Source organism: Xenopus laevis, chromosome 7S (genome assembly GCF_017654675.1).
Source record: "Xenopus laevis strain J_2021 chromosome 7S, Xenopus_laevis_v10.1, whole genome shotgun sequence".
Taxonomy (NCBI): domain Eukaryota; kingdom Metazoa; phylum Chordata; class Amphibia; order Anura; family Pipidae; genus Xenopus; species Xenopus laevis.
The window spans coordinates 70,409,455-70,429,820 of record NC_054384.1 but is presented as its reverse complement, the minus strand read 5'-3'; the positions used below and the strand labels follow the sequence as shown (position 1 = coordinate 70,429,820).

General features: G+C 39.8%; 2 protein-coding genes across 3 annotated transcripts; one reads left to right on the top strand and one right to left on the bottom strand.

The window, feature by feature from the left end:
* Nucleotides 1-1,701: 1,701 nt before the first annotated feature.
* On the bottom strand, nucleotides 1,702-10,185 carry trappc4.S (trafficking protein particle complex subunit 4 S homeolog). Of its 2 annotated transcripts, NM_001096643.1 has the most exons (5): nucleotides 9,998-10,185; nucleotides 8,808-8,982; nucleotides 4,687-4,790; nucleotides 2,586-2,712; nucleotides 1,702-2,107 (listed from the first exon to the last, which is right to left on the bottom strand). In NM_001096643.1, exons 1-5 carry the CDS (start codon nucleotides 10,170-10,172, stop codon nucleotides 2,029-2,031), a joined length of 660 nt encoding a protein of 219 aa, NP_001090112.1. In that variant the 5' UTR covers nucleotides 10,173-10,185; the 3' UTR covers nucleotides 1,702-2,028. The 2 variants fall into 2 exon arrangements, with proteins under 2 accessions (NP_001090112.1, XP_018097486.1); XM_018241997.1 differs by lacking the exons at nucleotides 4,687-4,790; nucleotides 9,998-10,185 and having other exon boundaries at nucleotides 8,808-8,943.
* Nucleotides 10,186-15,164: 4,979 nt separating this feature from the next.
* On the top strand, nucleotides 15,165-19,456 carry rps25.S (ribosomal protein S25 S homeolog). Its single transcript, NM_001093006.1, has 5 exons — nucleotides 15,165-15,185; nucleotides 16,674-16,769; nucleotides 17,687-17,870; nucleotides 17,964-18,062; nucleotides 19,394-19,456. The coding sequence occupies exons 1-4, from the start codon at nucleotides 15,183-15,185 to the stop codon at nucleotides 18,056-18,058; spliced, it is 378 nt and encodes a 125-aa protein (NP_001086475.1). The 5' UTR covers nucleotides 15,165-15,182; the 3' UTR covers nucleotides 18,059-18,062; nucleotides 19,394-19,456.
* Nucleotides 19,457-20,366: the final 910 nt, after the last annotated feature.

Here is a 20,366-nt window from a genome sequence, read left to right as displayed (position 1 = left end):
ATTACATGCTTCTGTAACTTTCTTCAAGCTTGTTGCTAATGTTTGACTACAAGTCTGTACAGAGGGTGTGGTAATCAGGCCTGGACTGGCAATCTGTGGGTTCTGGCAAATGCCAGAGAGGCTGCTCTAAGATGCCATAGACACTCACTATTTAGTGGGCTGGTGGGGGGGCTGTTTGGGCCTCTGGGTACCTGAAATGCCAGGGCCTATTTTTATTCTCAGTTCAGACCTGTTGGTAATTGCCGTAAAACTACAGCTGTCAGGACTGCAGCCACAGGTTTCCGAGGTTCATCCCTCTTTTCAACGCCACCACACATTTTGCTGCTCTTGAATCATTAGTATATAATTATAATATAATATATTAGTAGTTGCTATAATCAATAATAATACCAATGTCAGAGAGGTGGTTGCCCTGCCTAAGGTGGTGTTTTTGCAGGAAACACAAATAGCTTATATCAGGCCTGGACTGGGAGTCAAAATAGGCCCTGTCATTCCAAATACACAGAGGCCCAAACTGCCTCCTACCAGCCCAAACAGCCCCCTACCAGCCCACTATATGGTAACTTTTATGGAGCCGTACAGCAGCCCCTCTGGCATTTGCCAGAACCCACAGATTGCCAGTCCGGGCCTGGCTTATATGTTCCTATGGTCGCCATGTAATGTGGATGGGGTGGCTGGGCTGTTTCTTAGGCAGCATAACCCCAAATTGTCTGAGTATTGTGCCAAGCCAGTGGCGTAAGTAAGCATTGGAATACCATTTAGCATTTATTTTTCTTCAGAAAAGTTAGCAGTTTACAGATAAACATTTAAATCATTTGTGTAAACACTTAATCTTCTATATACATTTAAAAATATACATTTTAATTGTTTGATGTTTTTGATTCATCTGTGTTTGGACATGGCATGATTGAATGCAGCAAAACTTTTTAGGGATTATCCACTTATTTACAAAGACGTCATCAAGAAGTTTTCATTTAAAAACAAAAGAACATCGTGGCCTCACCTGCAATGGACCTTTATATCAGCAACAAGGTTCTTTTTAATAAAAAAAAATGTGTATGTAATTTTATATTAAACATTACATTTCCTAGGCATCACAGGGTACCTCATTGTACTGTATTTTCTTTGTTACCACAAAATTATATGGTTTCTATTTAACACATAGTGCAAATTGTAAGGCTATTCACAGCACTAGGATGGCAGGTAGGGTTGCCACGTGGCCGGTATTTTACTGGCCTGGCCAGTAAAACTGATGGTTGCTCCCAATGCTATTAATAGGGAAAAAAATAAATGTATAGGAAGTCCGGTATTTTTTTCCAGAAAAGATGCCAACCCTAATGGCAGGTACAGTATTCTTTATCAGGGCCAGAACTAGGGGTAGGCAAAAGAGGCATGTGCCTAGGGCACAAAACTGTGGGGGCACTAGGCACGAACTTCTTCTGATTGCCTAGTTCTGGTTCATCTTCACCTCCTGAGTCAGCCTGTTGTGCTCAGAACCATCTCAGAACTCCTCAGTTGGTCTGGCACTGTTTATTATTAAGCTTGCACTTCTAAATGAATGCTTATACTTTGTTTGTTTGTTTGTTCAGCAGTAACACAAATGATGATTTGTATGAGAAATATTTCATTCTATGATTTAATTAATGAAAAACTGTTGAGATGAAAAATCAAGACACATATCAGAAAAACAAAAACAGCAAGTCACTTTAGAATTTAGTATTTATTTACAGAATAATTGAATATTTTACCAAGATGTTAAACAGTACATTAAACATTTCAGTGCAGATAACATTTTAGGAAGAAATAATGTCTTCCAACTCATTTTTACAATAACATACTTTGAAGCATTCAATATTACAATATATACAGTCTATGCAGTGTGCCACAATGCTCTTCACTCAAGAAGGCAACATCTCCAGCAGAAAAACACTTGTAAAGATTTAAGTCCCTTTTAAAAACTGTAGTTTCTCTGCCACTTCAATAAAAATTGTACAGGGTTAAGGAGTAGCAGTTTTGTCCTGGGAAGGATTATGAACTAGGTCCGAAGGTTCCTGCTTTCTCTGCTACCTCCAAGGTAGACCTGAGGTTCTGGTCGAAGAGTTCAGACCTGCATTACACAGAAGGAAAACATTTCAAAAAGGATTTTGGCCAGAAAACATATTCATTTGCATTTTTTGATTAAAATTGTCTAGCCATAATAATGTTGGTTTGGAAAATTTAAAATAAAATTTTTTATTTGATGAAATTGTCTAGCCATTTCCCAGTTGCAACTTGGAATGTACATGGGATTCTAGCAAGCAAGTCATGGTTTAAACACCATGCCCAAGAACAGAATGATTCAGCGGAATACTTGTTGCTTAACCAGTATTAATCTGAAAGGTACATCTTACATGGTCATAGCACCAGGCACTTCAAGGCAAGTTTTTTTTTTTTTTACATGACAGAATATCAATATACAAAGTAGGTTATGGATTTTGCATGGTATTTATCCAATCAAATTCATTGTGTTTTTGGATTCAACCAAATACCAATTAATTATTATGGAATGAAGCAGCCTTGGCTTGGTGGGCAGCTCTATTCCTTACCTGATGGGCATCTCCAGAGAGTAAAATGGATTCTTAAGAGCATAATCCGAGTACAATTCATAGATCTTGCGCAAGAGAGTGTCTATACCAGCCTGGCGGGGGTCTGATAAAACCATAAACTTAATGCCTAGAACAAGGAAATAGTGAGATTAAGGTTAAATTAGATAAATGTACCCCGTCAACAAAATATCCATGTGAAATTGTGCAAGCAATTCAGCAGAGGGAATGAAATAGATCTGATCTTGGATAATAATTTTCCCAACCCCATTGTCAGAGAAGCACAGGCACTTGCATAGAGTAAATGGGTTACAATAAAGCGTGCACATTAATTAGGAAAACTGCTTCCACCTCCCACATCTATAGTCAAAAATGAGTCTCTGAGAAATTTAATAGAATGCTGAACTGAAACATTGTGCATAGAAAAAAATAAATATCTGTTATTACACCAGTAATAGATGAACAATATTAGAGCACCAGACTGACTATATTGTATACAAAACCCTATGTCAGATACATTAACCCCTAAGTTTACTTTCTCTCTCTGTCTCTAAAATTACTTTTAAAGAAGAACTAAAACTTAACTAAATAATAAGGCTATAAATGTTGTACATTATGTTTTGGGCTTCTGTACCAGCCCAAGGCAACCACAGTCCTGTAGCAGTAAAGATCTGTGTCTCAAAAGATGCCCTTGTTGCTCTCCATCTTCTTTTCTGTTGATTCACTGCACATGCTCTGTGCTGCTGTCACGTACTGAGTTTAGGGACTGACTCAAAATATACAGTACACATAGAATAGAAATGTCACAATATAAGGCTGATTAATAATTAATACAGATGCTTACTACATGACAGCACAGAAACCAGTGCAACTAGCACCAGAATTTAATAATCAGCCTTGTAGCATCAGCTTATATTACAGACCAACCGAATTTTCTGCTTGATAATTTGGGACAACCCCTAAACTTAGATTTTCTACAGCTGCACAGAGCCCACTGAGCATGTGCATGTCACAGACACTTTCCAAGATGGTGATCCCCTGTAACAAGTTTGAATTCCTGGATCATTGTTGCTATTGAGAACCTGAAACTTTAGGCTGGTGCAATACGTTCACTATATAAAATATGGCATTTTTAGCCACATGCATTTTTAGGGTTTAGTTCTCCTTTAACAGCCCCCAAATTATATACCTTTCTCCCTCCATTTAGTTAGATTAAATGTGTCTGATAAAAGTAGCTGAATTGCAGCTCTTTTATTACTTCTTTATCAAGTGTGAAGCTCCTACCCTTCAGCACTCCTTCTCTCTGTGACTGTGAAGACCTCAAAGATGTGCCTACTTCATATGCAAGACTGATTTCCATTAGAGCTGAGGCAGTGAGTATGTCCAGTAGGCACCTCTTTGAGTTCTTCGTAGTGTTTTTCTATGCACTGCTCTTCGCACCATCATCTTTCAGCTGCTAAAGACTGAGAAACTAGGGAAGAGCTGGCAATATCCGATCAGAAAACAGACAACCTTCTGCTTGCTCATGAGAACCACACTTGGTCCTTTTATTCTGACACTAAGAAGCACAGTCACTTTCATGGAATAAATTGGCTACAATATCCTGTATCCAATATACTGTATCCATGTCCACTTAGGCAGTACAAAAGCGCTCAGTCTGCTCTTCCCCACTAATCTTCACCATGGCCATTTTCCAGCTGAGATTCAGAGGAGCCATGGCCAAAGAAGGGTCAAACAGACAACCCCCACCAACAATCCCACATAACACTCTGCTTGGTTATTGTGCATAATCGTCAACTAGATTTACCAAGTTTTCACACTGCAGGTCAGAACAGGGTAGAAATTAAGGGTAAGCAACATAGGCACATGTCTTGAGCACAACAGACAGGGAAACAATTGAGGTGGAAAAAGAAGTGTACAGACCAAGCAGTGGGTGAGGAAGTGAATGACCTTAACCTGCAAAGGGGGCAACTGTGGTCAGGCAAGGCCAAGCAGTATTGTGCTGGGTACCAATACTACTTATCCCAGTTCTCTCAGAACCCATTTATTATACATGATACACAAGGATATATATATATATATATGCATATGCATGCACTCTCACCAGTTAATGTCTGATAGCAGTGTAGCTTGAAGGTGTCAGTTTCCAGCATCTCAATGCCAGAACTTCCTGGTTCAGGGGAGAGCTGAGATCCAATAGCAAATAATCTACAGAAAACATAAGAAAAACACAGATTATTCCAGATTATTAATTTCACATGTTAGGAGGATTTCTACTCAACACAGGTTATGGAGAGTGTGCTCTGATGCACCTCTAAAACTGCCAAGAAAATACATATTCCAAGAACAAATGAAGTCTGTCCTGTCTGAACTGTATTGATGTGTAAAAAATTAAGATCCAAATTACAGAAACATCAGTTATCCGCAAAATCCCAGGTCCCGAGCATTCTAGATAACAGGTTCCTGTTATCCTGTGATAACAGGGGCTGTAATATCAGCTCATATTGAATAGGGTACAATCTAAGCCTGCTTCTCAAATAAACTTTGGGTTATCTGCATTTTTTCTGGTTAGAGAACAGAACTGTATAAACACAGCCATGTTTAAAAATGTGGTCACCCAGCCAAATAACATGTTTGTATTTTTTATTTCTATGAGTAAAGATTTTCTAACACAACCTCTGCAGGGAGCAAACAAACATGATGTAATTCAGCCATTTTTGATACACAAAACACTATTTATTTGCTATACTAAACATACAAAAAAAACCCAAAAAACAGAATGTGGGTCAGTATAAAAAAAAACATCTTCAACAGAAATCAATAAAGGCTCATTTATGGTTAAGTGCAATTGCAGTCATGCAAGTTTGCAAAACAATGTAGGTACTTCAATGAAAAGTCACTCCTTACACTTCCGCATAGTTGTGTTCAGTGCAGCCTGGTCCATTCAATTCCCCTCTTGTAAATTACGTAGGTTAAACCTGTAGCTACCTGCAAAGATGGTGTTAGCCCCAGGATTCCCTAATGGAGTATTGTAGATAATGCAGTATGGCGTTTTACTAGCTAGATTACAGTGTAATTCTCCTACCGCACACCTGTAGTTCACCACTCCTGCAAGCTGGTGGTGCGTTCCTTCCGTTGACCCGGCCGGGTCCCTTAGCAACCAATGTGTAAAAGAAAACGGATCCGCACACACACCGATTAGTGGTCCTGATGAAGGGTGGGTGTTCCCCCCCCCCCCCGAAACGTTGATGTTTGGTGGCTGAATAAAAGGGGATAATCCCCGACTGCACTAATCGGTGTGTGTGCGGATCCGTTTTCTTTTACACATTGTTTTACTAGCTAGAACTGCTGCCTTGTAGCACTGGTACTAGGGCAAGTTTGATTCCAAAGGAGTAGTTCATTTTACATCAACTTTTAGTATATTACTGACAAAAAAACTATTGCTCTGCAAAGCAACAATGTTATTGTTTTATACTTTTTATGCCCTCTCCTATCCAGTCTCCCATTCAAGCCACAACCTGGTTGCAAGGGTAAAATGAGATCAGGAGTGCCCATACTTTACTAATACAAGGTCTGCTTTTAGTGATATTGTCCCATTATAATCTACATCCATAAAAGCATTGTTAGCATTCTGTTCCATGGAAAATATTGCTTTAAAAATTGATGAGAAAATGTAAAGGGGTTGTTCACCTACCAAACACTTTTTTCAATTCAGCTGTTTTTAGATTGTTCCCCAGAAATGAAGACTTTTTTCAACTACTTCCCATTATTTATTTTTTACTGTTTTTCCAAAATCAAGTCTAAAGTTGAATGTTCATGTCTCTGGTGTTTGAATCTGGCAGCTCAGTAAGGGCTAGGGTCACACGGGAAGATTTCAGGGAGATTAGTCGCCTGTCGACTAATTGCCGCGTCTAATCTCCCTGAATGGCTTGCGGGTGCGAGATACCAGCAAGCCATTCAGGGAGATTAAAGACGCGGCGATTAGTCGCCAGGCGACCAATCTCCCTGAATCTTCCCGTGTGGCCCTAGCCTAATTCAGGTGCAGACTCTAATCTGTTACAATTTTGCAACATTCAGTTGATACATTTCTCAGCAGCATCTCTAGAATATTAGCAACTATTGTATCAATTCTAACAGCTGCCTGTAATGAAACCCAGAGATTCTGCTCAGCAGGGACAAAGATAAGAAATGTATCAACTAAATGTATCCATTTACAGTTTACAGAGCCGGCGACCCCCCCCCCCCAGGGCTGCTTCAGAAAGTGAAAAATTACACTTAACATTTCAATATTAGAAAAACTGTGACATATAGAAAATATAAAGTCATTGGAAAATGTCATTATTTCTGGTGAGCTATCTGAAAACAACTAGTTGTTTGAAGGTGAACCACTCCTTTAATGTAAAAAATATCTGAATGAAAAGAATGAAACAGGAGGGTGATTTAGACAAGCTGTTTGTTGACAGTGTCTTGAGATCTACTGATCACCACCTAAAGGTCTACTGGTAGATACCGATAACGGCACCCCTGAACTAGATAGCTGCTGACCAAAAAGCTAACTAGTTCAGAAACCACAAAAAGGTATTACAAGTAAATAAATATAAAAATAATTTAAGATCTTGAATCTACTTCATTGACTGGATTAATGACAAAACAAATTACACTTGTGAATTAACTGTAAGGTACCAAAGGTTTTGTACAGTTCAATTTGTTAAATTCAAATAAAAAGTAATTATGCTAAAAATATTACTGAACAACAAATGACAGTTCATCTGTTCCCTGCAGATATTGCTTTATCGTCTTCACTTCTCTTACCACCAAATAAAACACTGCTGCCTTTAAGCATCTTTTCACTATGTATACACTTAGGGCCCCATTTACTAACAAATTGTGATTTTATTCCATGAATCTTGAAAAATTTGTGTTTTTTCTATATTTCTAAGAAGTTATAAAAATACCTACAGAAGTCAATGGTAGCTGTGCAAAAATGTTATCCCCAACTAAAGGTGCAGGCTAATAGAGCTCGCACTCCAGGTTAATTATTTTTTTTAAAATTGCCCCAGCCCCCCCCCTGCCAGCACTAGGACCCTCACACTGGGAGGGAGCTCTAGGTCGAGCAGCCATGTCAGTCACATCGCACGCTTCTGACGTTACGCGCAAAATGAGCAAGTTGCGTCACTCACTCATTATGTGCATGCCCCAACATGGCTATTGAGGATAGCATTTTTGCCCAACAGGTGCCCTTTAAATCAATTGGTACTTTTAGAGATTTCGGATTTTTCCCCCTAGGAATTTTACTATAAAAACTTGATTTTTAGAGGTATTTTTTTTTTCATTCATACTTTCATATTCAGATCTTTTCATAAATTCAATGACAATCAAGGTTTTAGGGTTTGTAAGTTTAGTCGTGGTTTCAAAAACCTCTAAAATCCAGCCTTTAATAAATAAGCCTACACATGTGTATGGCCAAAATGTCTGGCACTTGAATGACAAATACAAAGAGTATTGATATAAAGTTAGTTCTCCCTTTGTCTTTTTTTTAGCATACTGTTCTGGGGAGACTTTACACTACACTTTAGATGGGATTTGCATTTAATAAGCCACAAAAACAGCTAGCATGGGCATTAATTGAGGTTCAGGTCAGCATTCTGATTCATGCCACAGTTGTTCAGTTTAATTGATGTTGGGGTTCTGTGAAAGCTAGTCAGGGTGGTACAGACTTTGATTTGTACATTGAGGATTCATTCTACTGAAACAGAAGAGGACCTTCCCAAATTGTTGCAACAAAGTAGGAAGCGTGTAATTGTCATTGAAAGCTGTACTGTTTAATGTATTATTTTAATAGACCAGGGTACCATGCTGAAATCCTGAAAAACAGCACTAGACTGAGCTGAGCTTGTGTGCTTTTGCTTGCCCATAAAACACAGAGATTGTTCCAAATAAAGACATAAGAACAACAAGATTTTTGGAGGGATTGTACAAAAAAATGTTAGGGAGTAGTACTTTGGGAAATAAATCAACTGAGAATGTGATCTGGCATGCTGAAATCCAACACTATGCAGATTACATTATTTCCAGAGAAGATATCAAAACGTGCATAAAGAGAAACACTGAAAGAAAACTAAATGTGGTGAGGCACTAACTTACCTCATGATGATGTAGGGCTTAAAACAGTCATATGTCACACAATATAGGCTGTAGCAAAATTACAAATAATTTACAACTCACGAGTGAAACATTGAAGCCAGCATAAGCTTTTCATTGGAAGTGAGCCGAGGTCGACCAAACCGAATGGACAAGGGATAGTTAGAAGGGTTACCAAGGTATTCCAAAATTTCCTTCCCATCTGCCGTGTATCTGCCATTCACATCAATCCCATTAATTGACAGAACAGCATATCCAACTACAGGAGAAATGGAATCCATAAATATTTAGAAAGTTTATTTTACAGTATAGTCAATTATCTTAACCTAATTTCTCCCGTGACCCAAATAAAAATAATACTTGATCCAAATGTTATGAATAAGGAAAAAAAGATAAATATATATGAAGGCCAGTATTTTTTTTTCCCAGAAAAGATGGCAACCCTACCCACACTTAATGGGTATGGGATTTACAATCAAGGAAACGATTATTGAAAAAGCTACAAAATAGAACACTGCCATTTGTCACAGACATTATATGAGACAAGAAATTCTTCAGCTTTAAAGGAAAACTATACCCCCAAAATGAATACTTAAGCAACTAAAACGTTTATATAATATTAAGTGGCATATTAAAGAATCTTACCAAACTGGAATATATATTTAAGTAAATATTGCCCTTTTACATCTCTTGCCTTGATCCCCCATTTCGTGATGGTCTGTGTGCTGCCTCACAGATCACCTGACCAGAAATACTACAGCTCTAACTCTTAACAGTAAAGTGTTGAAGCAAAAGACAGAACTATGTCTGTTAATTGGCTCATGTGACCTATGAAGTATAGTTTGGTTGGTATGTTTGCGTGCACAGTGAATCGTACGATCTCATGGAGCTGCCCTTATTTTTTAAAATTACAATTTTCTATTTATGATTACCAAATGGCACATACTACTATTAAAGTATATTATTATGAGAATTGTTTGTTTACATGAAGCAGGATTTTACATATGAGCTGCTTTATGCAATATATTTTTATAGAGACCTACATTGTTTGGGGGGGGGGTATAGTTTTCCTTTAACAGTTGTGTTTTGGGCAGGATTTGTACTTAACTAAGGTAGCATATCAAAGGTAGGATAAAAACCATTACCATAGGCAAAATCACCCTATTTTTTATGTTTACATTTTCTTTTTTAGTAGCATCAGGACTTGATGAGCCAAATTACGGTAAAGGACTTAGGAGAAAATATTTTTCAGAAATATCATGATGTCAACTAACCTTTAATTCCGTCACGTTGGCCAAAAGACACAATCACTCGCTCATCGTGCACTTTAAGCACCAGATCCAAAGGAAAACTAAAGGTTTTCTCAGTCTCCGAACGCGGACTCTGGTTATCCAACTGGTAAATCAGCCCCCCAGCCTTGTTCACGACATATACGCTAAAAATCGCCATTTTGGCAGATCTCATTAACCACCTGACAGTTCTGCGTCGTCATTTCTGGTCCCAGTGCATGACGGGATATGTAGTCTATTGTTCCTTGTGCTTTGATTGGCTTGCGTCTAAGTACGTCAAGTGCAGGCTAAAGGAAGGCACATATTAGCTTATGTGCAGGCAATGACAAGAGCAGGATTATTGTAATGTCCTTGTTTGTGCATGGCCGTGCACGAGCAGCCACTGCGACGCACGCGCGTCCGCATTTGGCGCAGGGGGCGCTAAGTGCCTGTTGTGCATGTGCAACTTTTGCCTTTCTTTCTCAGACGATAATACTTGGTTTTCAAAAATAAGGATGCACTGAATCCAGGATTTTGTTAGGCATGACCCCTAAATGTGTTCAGCCAAACCAAATATGAACCCTTTACGTCAAATAAAAATGAATTGATGCATTTTGTTTTATTCTCAAATTTGAATGTGAAGATTGGGGGTTCAAATTTGTTTAAGTAAATCTTTAGGTGGCAGAGAACAGCCTGTTACCTTGGGCGGCAAATAGGGTTGCCACCTTTTCCAGAAAAAAATACCAGCCTTTCTATATATTTATCTTTTTTCCCCTATTAATAACATTGGGTTCAACCATCATTTTTACAGCCCAGGCTGGTTAAATACTGGCAACCCTAGCGGCAAAAAGCATTAGTCCCCCCTTTTGACCTGCTCCAACGCTGAAGTTTTAAGTGGGGAGTGGGAGAGGGGGGCAGCAGCTCAGGTGGCAGCACCCCCAGGATTGCCTCTGTGCAGAGAGAAATCATTGGGGGTCATTTATACACTTTGTGCAAGATTGGTTCGCAAAGTGAATATATTTGCCCTGTGCATGGTTAAATTTATAAAGCTAAATAAGAGGGTGCAAACAGAATTGTGAAAAAAAAATGTTCACAATGCGAATGTCTATAGGAGCTTTTTTAATATGTCACAATTCACAAAATTGCGAATATTTGTGCACACACTCTGCAACTCAATTACGCCACAACTTTGGTGGCGGATAAAATATTCGCAAAACAGTTTTGCAAACTGCGAATTTAAGTTATTGTCAATGCTATTTTCACGTACAACAACCTCGCACATTGGGTGAGCTTGCGCAAACTCCAGTCTCATTTGCGCGCCATTTGCGAAAATTTATTCACATTGCGAATTCGCAAAAACTGGAAAGACGGCCAGAGCAGTGTAATATATTAGCGTTCAGGAAAAAACATTCGCAATACAACCATTTGTGAAAAATATGCGCATGCGCAAACTTTATAAATGACTCCCAGTATTTTTCCTAGTCTAAAAAATCTTCAAAAATCAGTTTAGACACAAATTGAACTGAAAAAGGGCAGCCGGCAGCCATATGCAAACAAAGTGTAACTGCCCCACTTACATTACAAGTTCCTTACATACTGTATGACACTCATTCTCCAAGTTGTAAAGGTGGTCTTGTGCAGGCATATTATGTCATGTGAAACAACCAATTTTAGCACAATATGATAAAATCATTTATTTATCATTACATAGGTGGAGTTTGAACAACTGCAAAATTTACGATTGTTATATGAATGAAAAATCTTGGATCAGTGCCTAGAGCAATCGGAGAAAACAAAAAGCAAAACAGAAACAAAAATATGGTATAGTATTTTAGATTCTTAGTAAAGCACCCTGTGCTGGAAGTATAAGAGTCACTAGTTTGAGTTCCCCTTTAAAATAGACTTTCTTTTTCTTTCCAAGTGGTGCATATAGTTAAATATAGTTTTTCAGAGACCTTCACCAAGTTTGGCCAGAGTGCCTACTTACAAGACTGTAGTAAAATTAACACATGTAGTAGTAGTCACCAGTATTCTCCCCCTTCTCCACTGGCCACTGTTAGGCTCCAACATAAGTATAAAGAAATCTCATAATATAATACTGTTTTATTTTTAAAAGTTAAAAAAACTTTTAAAACATTCCACTCAAATTTATTTCCATGAGTTTTAGTCACATAAATTAGCAGGTGTCACCAGTTCGTTTCCAAAGGAGAGGATTTGCCAGCGTTGCTTTCTCCCTTGTGGTGTTTCCCCGCAGCTTATTGTGACGTCACTTCCACCTGACACGTTTCACCAAACCAATTCGAGAATCAATCTTTTTTCCCCTCTTTCTGTTTCCAAAATGTTAGGCGGTATGCACTTGTAAGTGATATTCAGAGTAAAACTCAACCAATACCAATGTTACGAAACAACCCTACATCTTGAGCCAGACACACACAAAAAACACAGATATGTTAACATTGATCTATGGATTATTTTCATTGTCAGCATCATGGGTGTCCACAGAAAATTTTCCAGGGATGGGCAAGGAAGAAAACATATTACACAAATTACTTGTACCCACATTTTGGTTTACACACAAATCTAAAAACAGCTTTTCCATAAATATATAGAGTAGTAACTGTTGCACATGTATAGCATTGCCATTCTATTAGTGACACAAACTCCTTGTTTGCCAGGACAACACTTGGTATTTTCTACTTTCTTAACAAAATTACTAGCCAGAGGTTTGTAGAATGTTATTCCCTGTAGAGTTCTAGTTACAACTAGATACATACAGTAAAGCCTCCATTTTACATACCCTCATTTTAAGTATTTCCATATGTTATACAACTTTTTGTGGTCCCACCAATATTTAATGCATAATACATTTCACGGAGTGTGTGTGTGAGTGTTTGTGTGTGTGAGAGAGTGTGTGAGAGAGGGAGTGTATGTGAGTGGGAGTGTGTGTGAGAGAGTGTGTGTGTGTGAGAGTGTGTGTGAGCGAGGGAGTGTGTGTGTGTGTATGAGAGAGAGTGTGTGTGTGTGTGTGAGAGATAGTGTGTGAGTGTGAGAGAGGGAGTGTGTGTGAGAGAGGGAGTGTGTGTGAGAGATTGTGAGTGTGTGTGTGTGTGAGAGAGGGAGTGTGTGTGAGAGAGGGAGTATGTGTGTGTGTGGAAATATTATACAACAAACAATTTGTTTTTCTCTCAGTCCTCATTAAAGGAAGCACAGCATGCAAACACTGTCCTTGTCAGATTTAATTAGAAGGTGGATGCCTTCCTCAGCACCTGCTACAGTATTCTACATACAAAATATCTGCGGTTTCCAGAAACTGCTTCTGATGTAGGAGCCGTGTTATCTCTTGGAGAGGACAGGGGCGTATTTATATTAAAGGAGAAGGAAACCCCCAGGGCGCTAAACCCCTCCCCCCCTCCCCTGTGCTGCCCCCCCTCCCTCCTCCCCCCTGGCCTACCTGTCCCCCTGGGCAAATGCCCCTAACTTTTTACTCACCCCTCTGCGCAGGTCCTGTCCACGGAGTACGCAGTCGCCATCTTCTCCCACGCGCGTCTTCTTCCTGCTCTGATCGGCGTTTTCTGGCGCATGCGCAGTAGGAACAGGTACCGGTACGGCTCTACTGCGCATGCGCCGAATGTCACGAAGTGAAATCGGAAAACTTCGTGACATTCGGCGCATGCGCAGTAGAGCCGTACCGGTACCTGTTCCTACTGCGCATGCGCCAGAAAACGCCGATCAGAGCAGGAAGAAGACGCGCGTGGGAGAAGATGGCGACTGCGTACTCCGTGGACAGGACCTGCGCAGAGGGGTGAGTAAAAAGTTAGGGGCATTTGCCCAGGGGGACAATGCCCCTGGGGGGTTTCCTTCTCCTTTAAGGCACCTGAGGGCCAGTGCCTAAGGCGGCAGGTTTTGGGGGGCGGCCCTCGGGTGCCTATAAATTTATTAAGATTCCCCAGCCTCTGCCACCGATTTCCATTGGAAATCCTGTGACGGAGCTGGTGGGGGGGGTGAGGGGTTAGGGTGCACGGCATAGGGGGAATGTTTAGGCCCTTGCTGGGTCTGCTGCACCCTACTAAAGCATATTTGTGGGTGCAGCTCTAGTCTCAAGGGATACTATGCCTTTCTATGTCTATTTAAGAGACTCGACAGACAGAGGGCACTTCTGGAATAGGTTTATTGGGGTTGCTGCTGTAAAACCTAATGCGTTTCGGGAGTAAATCCCTTAATCATAGGGATTTACTCCCGAAATGAGTTAGGTTTTACAGCACCAACCCCAATAAACCTATTCCAGAAGTGCCGTCTGTCTGTCGAGTCTATTAAACGTTTGCAGTGGGGACACTGCTTGACTGAGCACCTGGATTTAGGAGCATGCGGTGAGCAGTTGCGGTCCTTTTTTGTTCTCTATCTATGTCTATTTAAGCCTCTGCCTGGTTGCTAGCTGGTAACGGTTCAGGCACAAGTGACAGGTTCATTTCTGGATTCAGAGGTAAGTGGAGCAGACATTATGGGGGGGGGGGGCATAAAGTCAATGATACAAGGGGATAGTTTGGGCAGTGTGGATTCCATGATTTATGATAGTTCGGGACTGGAGCCAGGCCCGGACTGGCAATCTGTGGGTTCTGGCAAATGCCAAAGGGGATGCTGTAAGATGCCATAGACAGACACTATTTATTGGGCTGCTGGGGGGGGCTGTGATATTTATTAAGTGCTTTTTAATAATAAAATATTTTACCATAATTCTCATAACAAACAGCAGAGGTGCTATCTCAGTTTTCCATGGCAAAATGGTGAAACTCGTTTGCAGGAAAGGGTCATGGGTTAATAGAGCGCTGAGATAAATCTTTGTTGTTGGTTTGATAATATTAATATAATGTTTCCTTACAAATGTATAATTGTACGTTTGCTACTATGTATCTGTATATTTAGGACATAGAGCATTATTTCACACTAATAAACAGCTATATTCTTCTATTTTATTATTGTATTTGATTGCAAACAACCTAGTTTATCCGCCATAGTAGCAAAACCTTACGTTGCGTACACAGTCACGTGACTTTGCGAGCATTCTGGGAATCGTAGTTTAATCGAAATGAAGCTGTAGGCTCTCAGGCGGAAGAACCCGCCCCGCGCGGGGTCTCCTGGGCTGCTTGCGCGGCCTCTCTTCCTTTCTGTCCGACATCTTTGAAGGAGCAGCAGCATGGTGAGAGCGGAGAGCTGGAGAACATTCCGAAGGGGTCTGGGAATTAAAATGGAGAGGGGTTGATGAGATGGGCGACGTAAAACATATTCTCAGTACACACTTTATGGATTTGGATCACATAAGTGCTGCGCAGTCGCAGCTGCAATGTCTCACAGGCCCGATATCGGTGTATACTAGATATTATATTCTGAAAGGCCTTTCTGTAATGGGAGCGACTGCAGGATTCCTACTCCACTGGGAAACCTTTATCTTCCGTGTCTCCATGGAATAATCTGGCACTGGCCTTTATACGTGTGTGCCATAGGGTCACCAACCTACGTCTTTTTTTTTTCCTTAACATGACGCGAGTGGCAGGATCAGCAGAAAAGACAGAACGTGTTTTTTCTTAAATAAACCAATGGCTCACTGTAAGATATTGGAAGTAGCTGGGTGGGAAGCTTGTTTTCTTCCTAGTTCGCTGCTGTGGAATAATAAGGATTATATCAATTCTTCTTGGCACTATTATATCAATTCTTCTTGGCACTATTGGGGACATAATTCTCATGGTTGCCACCTTCCTGGTGAACATGTCACATTTGTTACTCATGAAGAAATGTAATTATGAGAAGGCAGGTATAATTTAGAAAAGACATTATAGACCTTTATACTAGGGATGCACCGAATCCAGGTTTCGATTCCGGATTCGGCCTTTTTCAGCAGGGTTCGGATACGGCCGAATCCTATTTTGCATAAGCAAATTATGGGTGGGAGGGAAATTGCATGACTTTTTGTCACAAAACAAGGAAGTAATACGTTTTCCCCTTCCCACCTCTAATTTGCATATGCAAATTAGGATTCGTTTCAGTATTCAGCCAAATCTCTCAAAAGGATTCGGTGGTTCGGCCAAATCCAAAATAGTGCATCCCTACTTTCTACTCCAATTTTGCTATTGACAATGGTTTCTCCTTAGATATTTGGGGACCAAAACAGGACTGAGTCTATGAGCAAGTGCCTACCCATGGCACGAAATGCAACAGGCGTAATTGTATGCTACATAAGATTTTCTACTTTTTATACGTTTGGGCTCCTCTGTTTCAAGTAACAGTCTCTCCCAACTTTTGTTTGACATTACCAAATCATACGTCCGATAAACTAGGGGCTCTTTTTGGGATTTGTCTATGTTGTATGATTTTTATTTATTTATTTTTTGACCTATTTCACTTTTTGAGACAATTATTTATATGGCACTCTGGATTTTTGCCTAACGAGTAGAACTGCACACCACAGCAATAGAGTAAATTACCAAAACAAGCTGAATCTAGTTTAGTATTCATTACTGACCAGATTCAGGCCAAAAGTCAATGTTTAGTACTGGTAGTTAGTGTAACTACCAGTACTAAATATTGACTTTATAGCTGAAAACAGTCCCAATAGTTCGCTCTTTCAGCTGGCTTACCGCTTCAAGCCTTGGAGTCTTAGCTGTGCTTTATTTTTTTTATTTATCTCTAGCCACCCAAGGACGATAAGAAGAAGAAGGATGCTGGCAAATCTGCCAAGAAGGACAAAGATCCAGTTAACAAGTCTGGAGGCAAAGCCAAGAAGAAGGTAAAACTAGCACCTTTCTCATGGTTCTTAGAGGGCAATTGAATATCTCAAATGTTCAGCTGCTTCATTGGATCTGCTTCATTGTATCCACCTAGCTAGTTCAGTCAGCAATTCAAAAGTAGTGTTTCTTCTCATTTGAGGGATGTCTGCACTTGATGCCGTTATCGTATGTTCTGTTGTAGACACTATTCAAGTCTCATGCCCACTTTTTCCAGGTGACTTGACAGTCTTGTGGGAGTTACACATTTTATTGCTGCCTACCTTATACCTTCAAATCCCAGGGAAACTTATAACTTACCTTTATAAATGGTTTAGTGCTGTCCCTTGATACTTGTGTGATCGTAAAACAAAAAAATTTAGAATGTTTTTTTTTCTCTGCCTCACAAATAGAAGATATTAAAAGCACTGCAAACATCAAAAAAAGCATCTAATCAAGACTGCTTATAGGGTTAGAGTGTGTTAAGTTTGTACAAAAAGACCCTTCTAATGTACTTCTCTGGACAGAGATCAATGGGGGGCCTTTTTGCACTGAAGTTGTTCAAAGTAGTTGCACTTCACTACTCAAGTTCAGCAAATAGCCATCTAACTACCATCTCTCTAAAAGCATGTATGCAGTGTAAAATAGTATCTTTGTTTACCACACATCTGGCTAGAAAAAGCCTAGCTCCTAGCTTATAAATGGATTTTACACATCAGATGGCAGTGCTGAAGTGCAGTCTAAAACTCAGAACATGGAACTGGTTGGTAGATGTTCCGAGCCTTCATGTTGCGCCTTGTGCTAACATGGAATTATTGGTGCGTTTACTAATGCATACTTGTGTTTGTGACTGATAAGAAGTATGTGTTAGAGATGTCATTTGTAAAGTTGTATTAGTCTTTGGTTTAAGTTAATTGGAAATTTTTCTTTGCCTGAGTAGAAGTGGTCCAAGGGGAAAGTGAGAGACAAGTTGAACAACTTGGTGCTCTTTGACAAGGCCACGTATGACAAGCTGTGCAAGGAAGTTCCTAACTACAAGCTCATCACACCCGCTGTGGTTTCTGAGAGACTTAAGATCAGGGGCTCACTGGCCAGAGCTGCACTGCAGGAGCTGCTCAACAAAGGTAAGAAACATGGTCCATCCCAGGTCTTGAGAGCTGTTCTAATAAATTTGTTAGCTTTTATGTAATGTGTTTTTTATTGTGCTCTCTCGACAGGTTTAATAAAACTAGTGTCAAAACACAGAGCTCAGGTTATTTACACCAGAAATACTAAAGGAGGAGATGCACCTGCAGGAACTGAAGAGTCTTAATTGTGTGAGTTTACTATCTTTTACCTTTTGGAGAACCCCCCTCCCCAAAACAAAATGGCTCTATACAGACCCATGCTTTATTCACCATGCAATATAGGAGCACCCTGCTGTTGGATATGATACTCTTTGAGGTCCATTATTTGGTCAGTACCCTTTAGCTCATAATTAGGTTACATATATGTAATATACAGTTATGGTAAAAATAACGTATTTTGTATAAAACATAAATAATTTCTATCTCAGCAATTTAATCGGTGTGATTAGCCTATATTTCACCCTAACTGACCTTCTAGATTGGCATTTACTCCATCTGGCATTTGGGCTGTGAACATTTAGGGGCATATTAACAGTGAAGACAAACCTCACCAGTGATGTTGCAAATAGCAACCAATCGGATATTTGTTCAAATCTAATTACTGATTGGTTGCCATGTTCAAAATCACTAATGATGTTTGTCTCCAGTAGTAATAAATACGCCTGTTGGTACCTAATGCAGCTGTTCGCAAAATATGGTACTAGCCTTAACATGTTAGGAACAAATCATGGGCACTCTCTAGCCTCTCAGGGGCTAGTATACCTCTTTAGCATCTATTGGTTTTCTTTGAGTACAACAGGAAAACTGAAGCTACTCCATGTTAGCTCCTTGCAAGGTGGATAATTAATTACAATTGTGCATATACTAATCAAGGACTGCAAAAAAGTCACAACAAAGGGAAGAGGGGGGTGGGTTGTAAACTGCCATCTAATTATCTACCATGCATGGACCAGATTTTTTTTTTTTTTTGTAATTTAAAATGGGCAAAGTGTGTAATGCCCATTTCATATTCTTTAAGCTCATTTTGAGATATATTACCAGTTTAAAAGAGAGCAAAGCCCTCCCCGTAGTTCCCAGGCATTGCCCCTCTCCCTCCCCACGATGTGCTAGTGTAAAAAATAAAAAAAACAAACCATTAAAAATAAAATCCGACCCTTAAATGCAGAGAAGTGCCGCGGAGCTCCCAGGTTCCATCTCTTCAGGTCTCAACACTAAAGCACATCGTGGGGAGGGGAGTAATGCCTGGAAGCTTAGGGGGGCTAAAGGTGGGGGGGGTTATTTCTCGAAGAATAAAATTGTAAATTTTTGTGTTCTTCTGAGCAGATGTTGAAATTAAATTGATGCAGCTTTTAGTGCCCAATACTAGCTGTGAGTTTGTACATTTGTTAGTGTGCAGTCGACTAGCTGCCTAGTGGCTTACTTGTCTGTTAATGTTAAATCTTGAAGCTGTTAATTTGTAGTAATGTACATTTTTGCTTTTATTTAATAACTTGCTAAAGTTTTTTTTGTTTTTTTTTCAGAATTGGACTCGACTGAAATTTTCTATGTAAATGCCATTATAAAGAATAAACTGTTCTGACTAATGGCTTTGTTTTTTTTTTTGTTTTTTTTTTTTAACTGACATCTCTACAAAGTTCTGATTTTCACTCGTAGATGGACAATTGATGAAAAAATGTGCAACTATTTTAAGCTGGCCATAGACACAAAGATCCGATCGTACGAATCATCGAACGATCGGACTTCCCCATCTCCCGACCTGCCACTAACCATTCCGATCAAATAAAGTAGAACAGATCAGCCGATGTTCTGCCCCTGACAGCAATCGTACGAAAGTTATGTCCAACAAAAACTAGTGAAAGTCTCCCACTGAAAATCGTACCATCGGCAATACACGCAGAGATATTATTGGCAGCAGACCACACTCTTTTAACCTGTCTGAACGACCAATCTCCGACGGACGAAAAATGACAGGACTCTCCACACACGGTCCAAAAATCGTATGAATCCTCGATTGGTACGATCAGATCTTTGCGTCTGGCCAGCTTAAGGGATGTCTTCTGCAGTAACATTGCATTTTGAATCAGATTTAACTTTACATGGTGTCTGGAATATTATGGTGTTAAAACCGAAGTGATTTAAGATGGCCATACATGGGCTTGGTGATAAAACTTAATTGCTAGCCCACAGTTCAGTAGGTGGGTCTGAGGGGTTGCTTAAAATGTGGCTTCCCCTGTGTCTGGCATGGGACGATTATGTGGCACTTTAGTCCCATTATTGGCATATATTTTACAATGTATAGAACTTGAAGAAAAACAAAATGAATGTAGCTAAAATGCCATTTTATATACTGAACTTAATGCACCATTCTTAAGTTTCAGCTTCTCAATAACAGCAATAATCCAGGACTTAAAAACTTGTCACAGGGGGTCACCATCTTGGAAAGTCTGCGACACTCGCATGCTCAGTGGGCTCTGAGCAGCTGTTGAGAAGCTA

Coding starts and splice junctions, on each gene's coding strand:
- rps25.S (NM_001093006.1), top strand. Junction 16,770..17,686: donor GAGGCAAAGCCAAGAAGAAG/GTAAAACTAGCA, acceptor TTGCCTGAGTAG/AAGTGGTCCAAGGGGAAAGT. Junction 17,871..17,963: donor GCAGGAGCTGCTCAACAAAG/GTAAGAAACATG, acceptor CTCTCTCGACAG/GTTTAATAAAACTAGTGTCA.
- trappc4.S (NM_001096643.1), bottom strand. CDS start 10,172: ATGGCGATTTTTAGCGTATATGTCGTGAACAAGGCTGGGGGGCTGATT. Junction 8,983..9,997: donor CCAACGTGACGGAATTAAAG/GTTAGTTGACAT, acceptor TTTCTCCTGTAG/TTGGATATGCTGTTCTGTCA. Junction 4,791..8,807: donor CTGGCTTCAATGTTTCACTC/GTGAGTTGTAAA, acceptor TGTTTTCTGTAG/ATTATTTGCTATTGGATCTC.